Raw genomic sequence first — 18,876 nt, 5'->3', positions numbered from 1 at the left:
TTTCCAGTATAACAACAATTTTTAATGTTAATCTTATATCTACATTTACCATTTGTATATTGTGGTAATTTCGACTTTAGTTTTTTCATCGGTTTTCCTCTTTATTACGAGGCTCAAAAAAAGAGTTTGACTTTACGCCAAAGGGCGGACTTATTTACCCTAGGGTTCTTGTTTAATGTTTATTGTTTATATTTAAAATGAATAAGGCATTAGAATGTACCTATCTAGCCATACATACTAGATGTTAATTTTGGTTTTGTTTCTAGTATAACAATTTTATGTTTATGTATCTATTATCTACATTTAGATCTACATTTTTTATTTGTATATTTAGGTAATTTCGACTTAAGAATGGACTCTTGGCATCAAAGTACTTCCTGGGTCAAATTAGACCTTATAGCAATTCTCAACACACCTGTGGATGATGTCACTTCCTGCTTTTCTTGGTATAAAAACAATATTGTCGGTGAGAACATTTGCTAGCCATCAACACTGAGGAAGGAACATAATTTTTCCGAAACATGTTTGTTTCAGGCTGCCATTAAATATACCAAAATCTGTGAGTGCTGGTCCAAGCGTATTGCTTTCTTTTTCTCAAATAAAAAGCGGCATACTATTATTTTGTGTCATGTTTCCAAATAAGATTGGCCACAACGAAATGCTTTCTACTTCAATTTGTTGGTTAGAATAGATTACCTCGTTCCGTTGAAACTTCACTGAGACTAAAAGTAAAAGACAGTATTTTCTTTTTGTGAGCTCCGCGCAAAGACGTGATAATAATAATAATAACAATAATAATAATAGCTTCATTTTATATAGCGCCTTTCAAGAAACCCATGCAAGGTCGCTTTACATAGATAGGGGGGGGGGGGGAAATAACAAAGTAATAAACATAGTGGACAGACACAACATATAAATATGATGATGGGATTCAAGTTCGCGTTTTTATTGATCACATAGGCAGGCTATACATAGGCTACATGGCACGGTCCATCGCGATATTGTAGATGGATCGAGTAATAGACTGTTATTACTGTACCACCCATGTAGCTGTCAAAGCTCCATCACAAATGCAGTTATGTGAATAGAAAGGGATTCCACTCAGTGATGGGCATTTGCCTGATAAATGTTGTTGCTGCCGGGAGGAAAGGCATGCTGCATGTTTTCAATTCATTAAATAAAACGGATACTTTTTGCAAGGGTTTATGACTGTCATACAAATAATCAACCAACTACATACTGTAACTTTTCAGTGCACGTTCTTATTTACATTGTGACAACAGCCTTGTGAGCTCCCGCACACAGACATGATGGAATTCAAGTTCATGTTTGTATTGATCACATATAGGCAGGCTACACATGGCGTATAGGCTACATCATACATGGCAGTGAGATTCATTGTTCTTGTATATGCTCTCGTATTATTGTTTATATAGGCTACCCAATACCGACATCAAAATAGATTGTATGCCTCTAGAAATCATATGCAGCAGGTCGAAAATTGACGGAAAATCCGTCGCGATTTAGAATAAAATTTAGGAGAACTTTAATCCCTGGGTATTAATCGAACAAAACGGAAAAATGCAGTCATATTCCAGCACAGTCTTTATTAGTTAATATGGTCTTTAAGTTAATAGATATCATATCCGACATCACCGTACGTGTACATGTCTGTCAGCATGTCACGTATTTCTCCATAACACGCTTCCCTCAGCTTAGTCCACTTTTCCACATTTCATGGGGGTGTTCCATTACCGTATATGGTTAATTACGGGCGGTGCTATATGCAAATCCGTAAAACCGTGCACGAGCTGCAGCGTAGGATCAAAGTGATATTTATCAAGACAGGTGTGCGTACGACCTGTGTACGCACGTGTGATAAATCCCGTTTTTTTTGTGCGTACACACATTCTAAATTATGTGCTTAAGAACAAATATAGAACACTTTCTAAGAATTGTTGATAAATGAGGGCCCTGGCCTACAGCCGGGGACTCAGCCGGACCCAGATCTGCTGCGTTTCCACTACCAGGTGGCAGTGTACATCCACTCCCATAAAGCAGGGATAATCCACCCTGCTACACATACATCAAACCAAAAGTAAGAAATGTACAAAAGAACAAAGCGTACTACCATGAAGGGCTCTTTTGCCTAGAGGTAGCTGTTTGGTGGCATTACAGATTCTACCTTTAAAAGACAAAATAGAACCTGTTGAACCATATGATATAACCTTTTGCATGTGCAGCACACACACACACACACACACACACACACACACACACACACACACACACACACACAAAACACACTCACACACACACACACACACAAAACACACTCACACACACACACACACACACACACACAAAACACACTCACACATGCTCAAACACAAACAAACACGCATAATAAATGTTTAATAAATAAAGAGATGAGAGGAATGGACTCAGTTCCAGGTTTTTATTGTGCTCTGGGATGACGGATTTGACACTTGAACCTTTGGAACGAACAGCTTGCTCAGTATCTTAGTTACCAATAGCCATGACATGGTCCATGAGCTTGCGGAAGATATCCTGCATCTCAGTCTGGAAGTTGTCAACCATTGGCCTGACATCTGCCTCCATCTGGTCCATTGGCATGACCAGCGGCTCCATCATCTCGGCCATTCGCCTGACCTGGTCATCCATCCCCTCGGCCATGTGAAGGAGGCCAGTGAACAGGTGATCTAGTAGGAGTAGGGACAGGTGTGTTAGCAGCCTAGTAGGAGTAGGGACAGGTGTGTTAGCCTAGGAGGAGTAGGGACAGGTGTGTTAGCCTAGGAGGAGTAGGGACAGGTGTGTTAGCCAAGGAGGAGTAGGGACAGGTGTGTTAGCCTAGGAGGAGTAGGGACAGGTGTTTTAGCCTAGGAGGAGTAGGGACAGGTGTGTTAGCGTCGGACGAGTAGGGACAGGTGTGTTAGCCTAGGAGGAGTAGGGACAGGTGTACTAACAGGTGTGTTTTGACACTTGAACCTTTGGAACAAACATTTTATTGTAGGTATCGCAGTCTGGTAGTTGTCATCCATTTGCCTGACCTGGTCATCCATCCCCTCGGCCATGTGAAGGAGGGCAGTGGTCAGGTGATCTAGTAAGAGTAAGGACAGGTGTGTTAGCAGCCTAGTAGGAGTAGGGACAGTAGAAGTAGGGACAGGTGTGTTAACGGCCTAGTAGGAGTAGGGACAGGTGTGTTAACGGCCTAATAGCAGTAGGGACTGGAGCAGTAGGGACTGTAGCAGTAGGGACAAGTGTGTTAATGGCCTAGTAGCAATAGGGACAGGTGTGTTAACGGCCTAGTAGTAGTAGGGACAGGTGTGTTAACGGCCTAGTAAGAGTAGGGACAGGTGTGTTTTTCTAACAAATCTAAATGGCGGCCAATCTGTTTTATACATCCAATTTCAAAGTGTAAATTATCGGCACATTAAAAATGTCATCATAACGGAACAAGAGGAGTACTGTAGATTATGTTTGTAGTTATTTTAGAGAATAGTGCCACCGTGTGGCCAAATGGCTCAAACCACTACAGACCTCTTCCTGGTGTTTGTTTCGCTGGCCTGAGGTGTGGCCAGAAATAGTAACCCCTCCTGAACAAAGCGTAGTGCCATGAGGGGCTCTTTTGCCTAGAGGTCGCTGTTTGGTGACATTACAGATTCTACCTTTAAAATACATGACAAAATAGAACCTGTTGAACCATATGGTATAACCTTTTGTATGTGCACAGACACAAAACACACTCACACATGCACAAACACAAACACAAACAAACAAAATAAATGTTTATAAATAAATAAAGAGACGAGAGGAATGGACTCAGTTCCAGGTTTTTATTGTGCTCTGGGATGACGGATTTCAAGTTCAAGTTCAAGTTCAAGTTCTTTAATAGTTGTCATACAGAAGTACAGAATACTTTCATACAAAATGCTTCTTACTGTTACGCTCCAGAGACTGTGCTAGACAAGATAGTATCAAATAACATAATAACACAATATAGCATGAATTTAGAACCTTTGGAACGAACGGCTTGCTCAGTATCTGGGTCATTATACGAAAGCTTGCTATTTTGTGTCCCTCGAACAAAACTCCTCTGTCAATTTGAATAAAAAAATAATGAACAATAAAACATTTTATAATTTAGATTCCTGATGTGTCATGTAACATAAAGACAAATACAATTTATTTAGCTTTTTATTTTTAAAATAATTTTAAACACTTTTGTGCGAAGCATCTTGCAAAAAAATGAAAAATGACCTGTCCCTCAGTAAGATTGTTCTACTTCCACTAGGTATTAAGGCCAAAGAAGCCAAACTAGAACATAAAAACTTAAACCTATATCAAGGCACAAGTGTTGAATGAATGGATTTTTTAAAAATATGTTGCAAATGTGTAAAAAAAAAATACTTTTTAGTTGTGTCCCCATGTTGATGTCAACCCTGTTACTTTTGATGAAAACACCCCTTCAGAGATAATGGACTCTTCCGAGAGTTACACATAGCCCAGGAACTGACATCATCTTCCTTTTCTAAAGATGGTGGATAAAAGACAAGTAAGTGTGCTCCTCTTTTCATGCATTTTCTTTGAGTTATGTGATGTCCAACAGAGGGGGACGAGCTTGTTGCGTCAGAACTGTTACCATAAATGCGCATGTTAAAAAGTTATTTGTTTGAAATTGTGAATATACATATTTAATATCATTATTTCCTCTCATGAATGCACACCATGTGGTGTCAAGACCGTTAGCATATGGCTAGTAATGGCTGCTAGTTGCCTTTTTCGTCAGCCCTGTTACCACCAGCCCTGTTACCTTTCAATGGGTAACATGGTTGAGTGAATGGTAACAGGGCTGACAAAAGTATATGCTTTTGTGTGTACATGAAAATATACTTCCCTTACGAATAGTAAGAGGTTACAGCCAATGTTAAAGTTACTTTTGTATTTGTATTTTATATGATTTTCTTAGGATGACTATCTGCAGTGGAGAAACAGCGCTAAGTGTTGCCTCACCATCTCATCAGACTCCTGGATGCTCAGCAGGTCGCTCCCCAGTCCCAGACAGGAGGTATAAGCCGCCCCCCAGGACTTTGTGTAAGTTGAGAACAAGTAACATCTGCCCAAATATGGTCTCCAGCCTTGATCACACTGGCCAGACCAGGCTGCAGAAACAAATTAGTGGGGGGGCATAAAATGTTCTCGGGGGGGCACAATGGTTTTTCAACACAGGTTCCCTTTTATACGTTTCAGCTGGGACAACGGCGCTGTGGCTTGCTTGGCGTTGCCCACGGTGCTGAACTAAACATCAGAGAGGCAATTGAAAAATCAAATTTCTCTATCTTAAGAACATTCACTTATACAAAAACAGATTGAACGGATATATATAACAGACCTGCTGGGGCAGCGGACTGAGAGCAGGGGACACAGACAGGCTGGATAAGATGGTCAGGAAGGCCAGCAGCGTGGTTGGGGTGTAGCTGGACGCCCTAGCGAGGGTGGCGGAGAGGAGGAGCCTTGCTAAGCTCCAGGCCATCAGGGAAAACCCCACCCACCCACTATACACAGACTTGGCTGACAGGAGGAGCATGTTATAGGCTCACACTACCTAAATGCAGCACTGAACGGCACAGGAAGTCCTTCATTCCGACAGCCATCAGACTTTATAAAACGCATCACTGTGCCCCACTGCATCACTCAGCACAGAGTGACAGTTACCATCTTCCTGGACTCTTACTTTTTAAACAGCACTGTGCAATATTACACCTACTGTAGACTTCAGTATATTTTTACTGTATTTATTTACTGTATCTTTTATTCTATTTTTATTTTATTTCATTTTATTCTATTCTTAGGCCATTTGTTTTGTTATTCTTATTCGTGACTTGTTCTGTCTAAATGTTTAATGTTGAGTGATTTGGAGTGTCAAATTTCCCTCAGGATAATACATTTCTACTCTATTCTATTCTATATCTTTGAAAAGTCTCCATTTATTCAACACGTCTGAATTCACTGACAAACTGAACTGAACTGACAAAAATAAAGTGCATAAAAAAGCAAACAAAATTCCTCCACAGGCTACTCACCATCGTTTGGGGACAGAGTGAAATCTTCTTAAAACACTGCCCCTCCACTCATTCCTGAACTTTTTTGTTAAGTCCTTCTCAAATGCCAACTGAATTAAATTGGCCTTGCGTCGATGAAGCATACTAAGGCGATGTTCTGTAAAGATGTTCTTGAGGGCAGAAAACGAATTCTCACTGATTAAAAAAAAAATAAAAAATCTTTTTTTTTCCAGGGTGGGGCACAGCTGACTCAGTGGGCGGGCCAGGTTTGGATAGTCGACTTTGATTAAAAAAAAAAAATAAAAAATCTTTTTTTTTCCAGGGTGGGCACAGCTGACTCAGTGGGCGGGCCAGGCCCCCCAATGCCCGCCCATGGCGCCGGGTCTGACACTGGCTATAGGCTGATGACACGATATGACACAACACAATATGACACAATATAACACAACACAACTAGGGCTGACCTTCGAAAAATTTTTTGGAATTCAAAGCTTCGGGGCCGAGATTCGATTTTAATTCGAAGCTTTGAGATAAAAAAATTGAATTAGCTGTCATTCAAAGTGACAGCTAAAAAACTAATTGAAAGCTCTGTAGAGGAGCTCATTGAGCATTTCACTTGTCTCCTGCACAGGTTTAAGAAACATGCGTTCAACATCAAGCAGCAGTTCTCATTCCCCAGAGAGCTAAAGAGAAGTCTGTCCTCACACGAATGCATTATATATGTGGATTTCTCAGAAAACTACTCATGTACAGTAAGTACAGTGCTGAGATCCAGGCTGTGCATGTCGGTGCCTTGCTCGGCGGCCAGTCAAACTTTCTTTTTATTTATTTAACAGATTGCAGAATGGGTACAATACAGTACGGCTCAATACACACAATTGTATAAGGGGTCATGCAGACCAGAGAAAGACGTTTGGCTTGTTTACATCAGGGTCATTAATACTGCTGGAGCATTGGTTAATTTTTGGTCCGATTTTTCCTTGCACGATTTTGCACGACGCGTGGGAGCAAATTCGAGACACATATTCTTGCAAAAAGGTGTCCCACGGTCTCCTCTATGGCCGTAAATATTTTCACGCGGAAATGGAGGTACTACCCAAGGTGGGGTCCGGGAGGGGGGGGTTCGAGCTGGAGCATATGTGTGTAGGTTTTTAGATAACAGGTATTAGGGGTATATCTTATATAAGACAATTAACTAAAATGTGATTTCATTGGATGTGCTCTGACAATTAATGCTTGTATATCTTATCGTGTGTTGTCATGTTTGTTTATGTGTTTGTTTAAAAAATAATACAAAAATAAAATACAAAAATATTTTCACGCGGATCGGAATCACGGCTCGCCCGTGGGACACTTTTCCGTTTCGGCGAGTTTATTCCACGCTTTCGACTTTCCTTTTCTAAGCATTTTCGGGGCTACATGTGAATGAGTAAAAGTTGCGGGACGCCCAGATGTTTCCACGATAGAAAGCTCGCGTGGATCCCATAATAGGCTCACTTAATACAGCGTTTTTTAAATCACGCGACATTTTCAGGGTCGCGAGCCGACCTTTTCCCCTCGTTTTCGATGATGGAAGTGATTTAGGAAAAGCTTCGGCACGCCGAGCGGTATCCGTGGATTTAATCTCGCGAGGATCGGGGCAATATTCGGCCCGTGGGAGCAGTCACGGTTTAATACAATTTTCAGAGTGCAGAGGGGAGGTGTGCAGAGGGGATGCCAGACTAATTATTCTGCTCACAGCCCTGTTTTAAACTTTTAAGGTGTGGCAGTCAGCTCGAATCTGATTGGCTAGTATCGGTTTTGGACTCTACATACATGAATCACATGGTTGAGGCTGGAGAAAGACACCTACCCCCTGCCTCTCCTCTAGCTGCAGTGAGCATAGTGAGTCTGACAGTGTGTTAGAGAGAGTGAGAAGGAGAAGAGGGAGAATAAAAAAAAAAAATTAAAAAAAAATTATAACACAGATGCACAGATGAAAAAGAATGTAAACTATATTACAAAAAAATTATATATATATATATATATATATATATATATTTTTTTTTTTTTTTTTCTTTCTTCATATTTCATATTTGATATTAATTCATATTTTGATAGGGAGGCCTGGCTTCCGTTGGCTTCCATAAGGATTCGCCACTGGTACTGGACTACGTACAAGCCAATCATCCACCTGTGTCTGTGGTCCACTTCTTCAGCGACGGTCCTTGTACTCAATACAGACAGAAGGGTAATTTCTTCCTGTTCAGTACTGAATTGAGTAAGAGGGGCTTTGAGAGTGGCACATGGAATTTTTTTTGAAGCAAGCCACGGAAAGGGAGCGCCTAATGGTGTTGGGGGAGTATTAAAAAGACTGGCAGATCAACTTGTGAGTACAGGGCGTGACATTCCTGATGCTGCCACACTTTACCGAGCACTACTTACAACTGGCACGACAGTGAAGCTGTTTTATGTGGAAACTGAGAACATTGTGGATGCTTATCGTAACATGCCAGCAAATATCCCATTAGTCCCAGGGACAATGCGAATACACCAAGTGGTCACCAACAGGAAAGGCCACTTGATCACCAGGGATGTCAGCTGTCTGTGTGCCACATTGAAGAACCTGTCCTGTACATGTTTCAACACTAACCACTTCATCTTTCCTCCACTGATAATGGGCCCCCAAATTATCAAGGCAACCCAAGCCTCAAGCACCCCAGCCATACCTCAGCCAACCACATGCACCCCAGCCATACATCAGCCAACCACAAACAACCCAGCCATACCTCAGCCAACCACAAGCACCCCAGCCATACCTCAGCCAACCACAAGCACCCGAGCCATACCTCAGCCAACCACTCAAGCACAAGCACAAAAGTCAGCAGAACAGCTGACTGAAGAAATTCAAGGACCCCAGGAGATCGATTGGAGTAGTGATGGGATAATTGGTCAATGGTGTGTCCTTACATATGACCAGGAGCTGTACCCTGGAGTCATTGTGGCAACAGGTGAAGGATATGCCCAAGTGAAGTGCATGCACCATATTGGCCAGAATAGATATTTCTGCCCATCCCGCGAGGACTGTATCTGGTACATGTTTGATGACATTTTAAGGTTGATTCCTTCTCCTGTCAATGTGACAGCACGACATGTAGAGATCCGGAAAGACATCTGGTCAAAACTTGTTGGGTAGGCACATGTTGATAGGATACCTGAGATGGCGTTTCTTCCCCCTCCTATTTTTTGTTTTGTTTTTGAATAAAACAATTGATTGAATTTGACTACATCTGCAGTATCATAATTATTTTCATCATCTTCTACACTAAAACCTCATATCTGTCAACAAAGTATTCTGATATGGCATGTTGAATTAAAGGCTTATGACTGTGTCATAACTATCTCCATAAGATCTTCTTAAATAACTTCATTACACCCACAATTGTAACTTAAACAAGCAGTATAACCATTTCGGTAACTGTGTCAATCCTGTTACTGAGGTGTCAGCCCTGTTAATTGTACAATATTCTGATGTAATTTAAGAAAATAAAAATGTAAAACAAACTCATTTTATATGTTAAGTAATAGAAACCAGTGGCTCCCTTAAAGAAATTGGGATATTATTATTTTGTTTTCATAACTTTTTCTTAAATCAAAGATGCTGTCACGATCGGGGCTCGAGCCTGCCAGATGAGGATCAATCAGCGCGGCTGCAAGGGATTACCTCATCAAGCGGGTCCGATATCAACTGGCAGATCCTGTCATCCAGTGTTGCAGTGTTAAACTGCCTTCCCAGGTACGACGTCTCGACCTGAAGCCCTGCTAACCCGCTCTTGTTGTTATTCCCTGTTCTAACCTCCCTCTCTTGTGCCCAAGGACTCTGTTCCAGCGTGCCTGTCTGGACCCCTGGTGCTGGACTACGGAGTTCCTGCTCTCACCCCTGACACAGCCGGTGTCCACGTTCTCCCGCATTGCACAAGGAGTGCATCTGCTTCAAGACCATCCTCTCGTACTGCACAAGGAGTGCACCTGTGCTACCCCCAAGAACATTCATCCCCGTCTGTTGTACATTCCTGCATATGATTCTTATCTGCTTGGGGGAAACAATTAAAACACCCTAAACCGCTCCATTCTCTCTCCTCCTGTGTTCGCTATTGGGCTCCGCAAGAACCCCTATCCTCACAAGATGCTGTGAAAGGGTCCATTGTGAATGCGCATATTTATTCATGGGAAAAAAAGTTAACTCGTCAATATTCTAACTCTACAAACACACTATTGTAACAAGGGGCTTTTATCTTTCATATGATATCATAATTATTCTAAATATGTATTTATAACTTTTTCAAACAGTAATTGATATGTAGTAACAGGGCTGATGAAAAACAAATATGCATGTTGTTTAAATGTGATATATTTTTTAAATATAATAGCCTGAGATGGCACAGTACATTTTTCTGAGAGATAAGAATCCACTTAATAAAAAAAAAAGTATCCAAAACTTTTAAAACAATACTTTTCAAATCAATCATTAAAAATGAAAATGGCAAGCTTCCGTAGAATGACCCATCTTTAGTTACCAATGAGCTGGTCCGTGAGCTTGCGGAAGATATCCTCATGCTGACCCAGTACGTTGTGAGCCTTGATCTGGTCCGTGACCTTGCGGGTGAGATCCTGCATCTCAGTCTGCAACTTGGTAACCATTGGCTGGACCTGGGCCTGCATTTTCTCGGCTATACGCTGGAGCTGAGCCAGAAGGCTGGTGGCCAGGGTCTCTATCTCAGTGGTCAGTGGCTCCAGCTGGGTCCTGTGTGGAAGAGGAGAGAGGACACAGTAAATAGTGACATGACTAATATTCCTCCGAAGACAATGACACACAAATGATTGTCTCATAGGCACTAGCGGACTGGCCATCGGGAGCACAGGGAGTTTTCCCGGTGGCCTGGCAGACTGGCATGGCCTGGCTGCCCTGGCAGACTGGCAAATGCTTTATTTTTTATTTTTAAATTTGTTTGTTTGTTCCCAGTCAGGCCACTGAACTACGAAGCAGGCCAGGTCGGTATACATGTTTCTATTTGCGCATATATAAGTTCAGGCAAGCAGGCAGGAATGAGTTAATTTGTTATTCACAACCCAGCGCGATGCAGTGCGCCTGCGCAGGCCTCGCCAGTCGCCAATCTCAAACAAGCCTATTAATTAAAATCATGATGAGATCAACTGCCGAAACCAGGGAGATATGAATGGGTGAAGACGAACGTCGGAATAAAATTGAAAGAATGAGACGAAAGCGGGCGCAATCAGAGGTGTTACTACACGATAGGGCTGATCTCTATTAGTCGATTAGTCGACTAATCGGTTGAAAGGAGCCGTAGTCGACTGCCAACCTCTTAGTCGAATACAAAAAAAAAATAAAAAAATAAAGATTTTTTATAAAAATATATTTTTTTATATATTTTTTTATCATTCTTTCCAAAAGAAAAGAGGCCTAGAACCGTGGCTAACGCTAATGGCATGCATACTAGAGGCTAACTGCCTAAGAAAACAGGCACAGAGGCACTGAAAGAGGATTTCACCCATCTAATGAACACACTAGACTAGACAAGTCAACGGCAACATTCATCCTCTACCACCTCTACAAAACAACCCACGAGAGGCCACAGCGAGAAGGGGTTCACAATCGAGGCGCCCAGCATGTCGCGGGACCAAAACAGCGACGCATCGCCCGATGGCCGGCGAGCTAGCCGGCGAGCTAACGGGGCTAACATCAATGTACAAAGGACCCAGGAAGCTAACAGGGCTAACAACAATGGATACAGGACCCCATCCCCCCCTCCCCCCCTACCGCCACCCGGGCAACCATACACCACAGACAATCAACACTTTGAACTCGACGACATAAACAAAATAACGAACACAAATGGACTTCATATATTTCACCTAAACACAAACAGCATGAGACCCAAACTGGCTGAAATCAGACATTTCTTTTTAAATGGTAAGGCTAACATATTGTGTTTCACAGAAACTAGACTCATCTGTACAGGATCCAGAGATTGAAATCGAGAACTATTCAATAGTCAGGAGGGATATAAACCAGTATGGAGGTGGCGTCTGTGTGTATATTCACAAAGATACCAAATTCATCAACCGTACTGACCTTAACCATGACGAGATTGAAACTGTTTGGATTGAAATCTTATTTGAAAGGGCGAAATCAGTACTAGTAGGCACAATCTATAGACCGCCAGAACATAGTGGCTTTTATGACACACTTGATGAGTGTTTAGCTGGGGTGGAGGGCATAGAAAAAATTCTTATGGGGGACTGGAACACGGACATGCTACGTAAAGCAGCACCCGTCTTCAAGGCCTTCAGTAGGTTTTGTGATCTACACGGCCTCAGCCAGCTAATCACCAAACCCACAAGAGTGTTGCATTCAACTCAGACTACCATTGACCTCATCCTGACCTCTGACAAGTCCAAAATCTCCAATAAAGGGGTTATAGCATGCGGGTTAAGTGATCATTATATGATATTCTGTACCCGCAAAAAGCTAAAGCAAAAGGCTGGCTGTCACAAAACAGTCACATCTAGAGACCTCAAAACCTACTCTGGCGAGGCCTTTAACCTCGAACTGGAGAGCCTGGACTTCAACAGGCACAGAGGCACTGAACTGGAGAGCCTGGATTGGTCAGATGAGCTCAATGGTACACTGGTTGAAGAAACATGGCTTGGCTTCAAAACAAAATTTTCATCAATACTAAACAACATGGCCCCCCTAAGAGTCACCAGGGTAAAAAATCGCACTGAGCCATGGATGCACACTGAAATACGGACCGCTATGAAAACCAGAGACAAAAAATGTTCTGAGTTTCGTAAAAGTCAGTCAAAGCTTACCAAAAGCACGAGCAGTGATCTCCAAGCCCACGTCACTGAACTCAAACTAGAAAGAAACAGACTAAGAAATTACGTAAACTCCATTATCAAAACTGCAAAAAAAAAAATGTCATCAATGACAAAACTGAGGAAAACAAAAATAAACCAAGAGAACTTTGGAAATTACTCAATAATCAACTAGGCTGCAGTAAAAAACTTAAAACCAGGTTCTCAAACATAAACATAAAGACGAACAACATGCTCATCACAGACAAGCTGGATGTAGCCAATTACTTAAACACTTTCTTCACAAACATAGACACAACACTGGTAAACAAACTACCCTCCCACTCAGGGCATTATGGGGTAGAACACATAGTAGCATACTACAAGAACCTAGGCGTCCACAAAGACGACTTCAAACTGGAAATGGTAACTACAGATGAGGTACTCAAAAAACTGAGCGCCCTCCAACCGAACAAGGCCACTGGCCATCACAACATCCTCTCCAAATTCCTCAGAGACTCAGCAGCCGCCATCACCCCAGTCATCACACACATAATAAACCTCTCCATAAAACAGGGACACGTCCCCAAGGACTTCAAAATTGCGAGAGTAACACCCCTGCACAAAAAGGGCAGCAAATTAGACCAAGGCAACTACCGCCCTGTTTCTATCCTTACGTCCATCTCGAAAGTCATGGAAAAAATAGTATACGAACAGGTCGAAAAGTACCTCGCGGACAAAAATCGAATCTACGAATTCCAATCTGGCTTCAGAACATCCCACTCCACTGACACATGCCTTCTCTATTTGAACGACCACATCAAACAAGAAGTGGACGCGGGCAAATACTGCGGCATGGTCATGCTGGACCTACAAAAGGCCTTCGACACTGTCAATCACACCATTCTGATTGACAAGCTAAAAACAATTGGTTTTGATAGTCTATCAGTGAGCTGGATACAATCCTACCTGGAGGGGAGAGAACAGATGGTGGAGGTAAACGGTACCCTATCCCCCCCCTCCCAGTGAGCTGTGGTGTTCCACAAGGAAGCATACTAGGGCCGCTACTGTTCCTAATTTATGCAAATGACATGTTGTCAGCTTGTGACTGCAACTTGTTCCTGTTTGCGGATGACTCAGCCCTGCTGGTCTCTGACAAGAACAAGTTACAGGTTGAAAAAACCCTCAGCTCGGAACTAGGCAAAATCTGCATATGGCTCGCCGATAACAAACTATCATTACACATGGGCAAAACAGAGTCCATTCTCTTCGGTTCAAATAACAAACTCAGCAAGACCGACAGCTTCTCAGTTACAGTGGGTGACAATATTGTCACAAGGAAAGATGAAATTACCTACCTGGGTTCCATCCTAGAGGCTAATCTTTCCTGTGACAAAATGGCATCCAATGTAATAAAAAAAGTCAATCAACAAACTCAATTCTTGTACCGGATCTCCTCTCTGGTAAACAAGAATACCCTGAATACTCTGGCAGGAGCACTCATTCAAGGGTACTACGACTATGCTTGCACCTCATGGTACCAAAGCACATCAAAGGCACTAAAAACCAAATTACAAACATCTCAAAACAAACTAGTCAGACTACTGCTTGACCTGACTCTTACAACCCACCTCACCCCTGCCCACTTTGACAACCTAGGTTGGCTTAGAGTAGACAACAGAGTACAGCAACTTGCAATGGGCCTGGTCTACAAGATACATTACACGACCAAGGTACCCATGTACATGTCAAAATACTTCCCAAAGGTCAGTGAATACCACGATCACAACACCAGAGGGAGCTCCACAAATCATGTTAAACCCAGATTCGGCTCAAACAAGGGACTAAACACGTTTCTCAATTATGCCACATCAATGTGGAACGCCCTACCCAAAGCTGTAAAGGAATGTGAATCACTACCCACTTTCAAAAACACTCTCAAAGAACACCTACGGGAGACTGCAATTTGAAACTGGCCCCCACAAATGTCCTAACCCAGTTGTACAGTACATTACCAAAGTATGGCTTTGTCAGTATTCCAATGTACAGTGTACAGTGAACAGGTGGATTTGAGCAAAGCAACGTTGCGAGAAGTACCCCTAGTTACCGTAGTTCAATACATTTTTTGTTTAACAACACTTTAGAAGAAGAAGTACAAATGTGTACAGTACCTGGTGTTTGTAATTATTATTCATAGACTGGCAATACCAAGGAGAGTAACCCAGAGGAGTAAGTCCTTCGAGTTTCAAGATTAAAGTGATCTAATTGACAACAGCATCATCTGACTTATTTCCTGTGTTGAAATACATTCTACAGCCTAGTGTTCAGATATAAACCTTCATCATGAAGCACTGACTGCACAATATAGTTGCCTGAATCTATCATGGCATCCTCACAGCTGTGGCCTTATAAGATATACATATTCTTGTAAAGGCTGTCAATCGATTAAAATATTTAATCTGATTAATCGCATGATTGTCCATAGTTTCGGAAATTAATCACATATTTTTTATCTAAATCTACCTTAAACGGATCTTTTTCAAGTTTTAATACTCTTATCAACATGACTGAGAGTCAACAAATGCTTGCTTTATGCAGCCATTTAACACGCATCAAATTCAAAACAGAGTGATGCACAAAATAACTTAAAAGAAAATAATTATTTAAAACAATGAATGCATTTATTTATGCATGAAATAATAGGGGAAAGAAAACGTTAGGAACTTGTTACATTCACCAGCACAAGGGCTGAGGACTCACCCCCCCCCCCCCCTCTCTCTCACACTCTCCCAGCTCTCTTTCTCTCTTGCTCCTTCCTCATCTCTCACCCCCCCCCCCCCCTCTCTCTCTCTCTCTCTCTCTCTCTCTCTCTCTCTCTCTCTCTCTCTCTCTCTCTCTCTCTCTCTCTCTCTCTCTCTCTCTCTCTCTCTCTCACACACACACACACACACACACACACACACACTTTTAGTCAGAAACAAACATAGTATCAATGAGAGTATCAATAATACACCTGAGTGAAGTCTAGTAAAAAAAAAAAAAATCCATTTAATCGTGCGTTTAAAAAAATAGTGACGTTAAAAGAATGCGTAACTTTGACAGCCTTGTTTTTATATTGTATGTTTTTATACTGTATGTTTTTTCCACTGTTTTATGATGAATGAGCATTGCACCGAGACAAATCCCAATCAACCATGTGTTGAAATGGCAATAAAGTATCTATCTATCTATCTATCTATCTATGGTGGTGGAATTAGGGCTGGTGTGTTTGTATGTGCGTCGAAGGGGAGGGGGAGTATCCGGACCGGTTGTGGTGGGCCAGTCTCGGTAAAAAAGTCTGGGGGCCATTTTCTAATCCCTGTCCGTCCCTGTTGCCGGCCAGGTGGTTGTGGTGCTTGGCATCTAATAAAAAACGAATCTCCCATACTGTTGTGTATGCTATGCTCTATGTTCTGCGTGGGCCTCTCCATTTGCATGGCAGACAGACTGCACTGATAATAGGGATACTGTACCATGTTTCCATGTTGTTAACTTGTGAGTGTTGTTTGATGTGTTATTCACTGTTGTACACAGTGTATATCACTTCCTTCCCTTGCAAGTGGGCAATCAATGGTGTTGTATGGTGTGGTGTATCCGGACTATACTGCTGTGAACTGGACCAGGCACGTGCACACATAGACATGAAGGGGTGCCCGGGTACCTGCCTTTTTCATTTTTCATTAGAAAGTGCCCTTTTTATGCCCACCATTTTTTCTTTCTTTTTTTTACTGTTGCACATTATAGAGAGACTGCCCTACCCTTCCAAATGAAAGATGTCACGATAGAATCTAAATATTAGGTAAAGAAAGAGAGAGAAATGCCACCCCTCTCCTGGAAGGACCTATTATTTACGCATAGCATAGTGATGATGAGATGATGTAAACCGCGCGACAGCCGGGCCAGCAGTGCACTGAACACAAAATTGATATCCAGCTGTTGAGCTCACACTCGAGTCAAGACCTCTTTTTTACAGTTACTATTTCAACTAAAACAAAGCAAGAGTACACTTCATCATCAGGTAAGGTATTTGCCCAACAAAATAAAATGTCGGGTTTGCAGTGCACTGTATATTTCGGGCATGCCTTGTGAAGTTGTGATTGTCCATGCTTTTCTCTCATGCAATCAGGCAGGCAGGCTAGAAGTGGCAACACTGCACTTCCCCCATACTACATTTCTTATTATTCATACCGCGGTGGCATTGCATTATCTCTTTACTTTATGCTTTATCACATTCTCATCTCACCGCCTCACTTGCAAGATGCGCGGCTCTCGTGAAACACGTCGCCGGATCACCCCTCCCCAGCCCCTCCCTGTCTGCTAAATCACGTAGCATACTCTCTCATACACCTATGGGAGACTGCAATTCAAAACTGGCCCCTGTAAATGTCCTAACCCAACCCCCTCCAATGTACAGTAATTTACCTAGTATGGTTTTGTCAATAGTCCAATGTACAATTTTGCTTGTTGTTTGTACAGTGTGTCCCCCCCCTCAATGTACAGTTTTGCTTGTTTATACAGTGTTTCTCCCCCCCCCCCCCCCCCCCAACCACCTCCAATGTAAATGACCCAGTATGGTTGTCAATATCCCAATGTACCCAACCCCCCCCACACAACCCCACCCAACCTCCTCCAATGTACAGTTTCTACGTCAAATGTATATACTCCCTTTTCTTGACTCCTTCTGTATCACAAACAGTACTGTATTTGCAAATCTGGTATGTCATAAATGTATAGATGTAGCAGTACTGACTATCTGTATGTCATGTATGTCATATATGTCCTGATGAATTGAAAATGGGGGACCCTGATGTAAACAAGACGAAAGTCTTTCTCTGGTCTGCATCCCCTTAACAATTGTGTGTATTGAGCTGTACTGTATTGTACCCATTCTGCAATCTGTTAATAAAGTTTTCAATCAATCAATCAATCAATCAATCAAACTCTCTCTCTCTCTCTCTCTCTCTCTCTCGCTCTCTCTCTCCTTTCTCTCTCTTCTCTCTCTTCTCTCTCTCTATCTCTCTCTCTCTCTCTCTCTCTCTCTCTCTCTCTCTCTCTCTCTCTCTCTCTCTCTCTCTCTCTCTCTCTCTCTCTCTCTCTCTCTCTCTATCTCTATCTCTCTCTCTCTCTCTCTATCTCTCTCTCTCTCTCTCTCTCTCTCTCTCTCTTCTCTCTCTCTCTCTCTCTCAATATATTCAATGTATCTCAATGTATTATTATTGTAATTATTATTATAATAATGCAATTAATTATTAATTGGTAAAATTGTTATTTCAGCAGCTGTACATTCTGAGTTTAAAATATTACCATCTGTAATTAAACTGGATTTGTGTTAATTATGCCTGCAGAAATATGCCCAAAAAAGAAAGATATCAGAAAATGAAGGAGAAAAAGCGCCAGGAAGCAGCTAAGGGTAGCAGATCTATGAATGCCTGGCTGGAACCAACACCTGAGAGAGTGGATGAGGCTGTAGAGGAACCTGAGAGAGAGGAGGAGGATGTAGAAGAACCTGAAAGAGAGGAGGAAGATGTAGAAGGACTTGGGCCTACAAGTAATGTAGAAGAAGAGGTCCTATCGAAAATTGCACTCTTAAAGTATCCTAAAGATCCTGCCCACCAACAAGCTTTTGATCTCAAATGTAATGCCAGTTATGTACAAATGTGTGTTGATAGAGGACCAAGTCAACCTGTACTTAGATGTCCCAAAAACAGAGATGGACGTTCATTTCAAAGAAATTGGTATACTACCAGGCCCTGGTTAGAGTATTCACCAGACAAGGACACAATGTACTGCTTCAGCTGTCGGCTTTTCCTTGGAGAGAAGTACAGCAAGTCTGCTTGGAGAGTGGCTGGATTAAACAGTTGGAGAAAAGGGCTTGAATCTATACAAGAGCATGCAA

General features: G+C 42.1%; 1 protein-coding gene across 1 annotated transcript in view; it reads right to left on the bottom strand.

Annotated features, from left to right (window-relative positions):
* Positions 1-2,472: 2,472 nt before the first annotated feature.
* Positions 2,473-18,876, bottom strand: part of LOC311227059 (uncharacterized protein) — a 34,975-nt gene continuing 18,571 nt past the window's right edge. The window contains exons 4-6 of the mRNA XM_084312577.1: positions 10,640-10,866; positions 3,023-3,121; positions 2,473-2,723 (exon numbers count right to left, since the gene is read on the bottom strand). Coding sequence (XP_084168703.1) covers positions 2,524-2,723; positions 3,023-3,121; positions 10,640-10,866 — 526 coding nt within the window. The 3' untranslated portion in view covers positions 2,473-2,523. The remainder of the gene's footprint in view (positions 2,724-3,022; positions 3,122-10,639; positions 10,867-18,876) is intronic.

This window comes from Notolepis coatsorum (genome assembly GCF_963971535.1).
Source record: "Notolepis coatsorum genome assembly, chromosome: 4".
Classification (NCBI taxonomy): domain Eukaryota; kingdom Metazoa; phylum Chordata; class Actinopteri; order Aulopiformes; family Paralepididae; genus Notolepis; species Notolepis coatsorum.
Note: the sequence above shows the minus strand (reverse complement) of the source record. Positions and strands in the feature narration are given on the sequence as shown.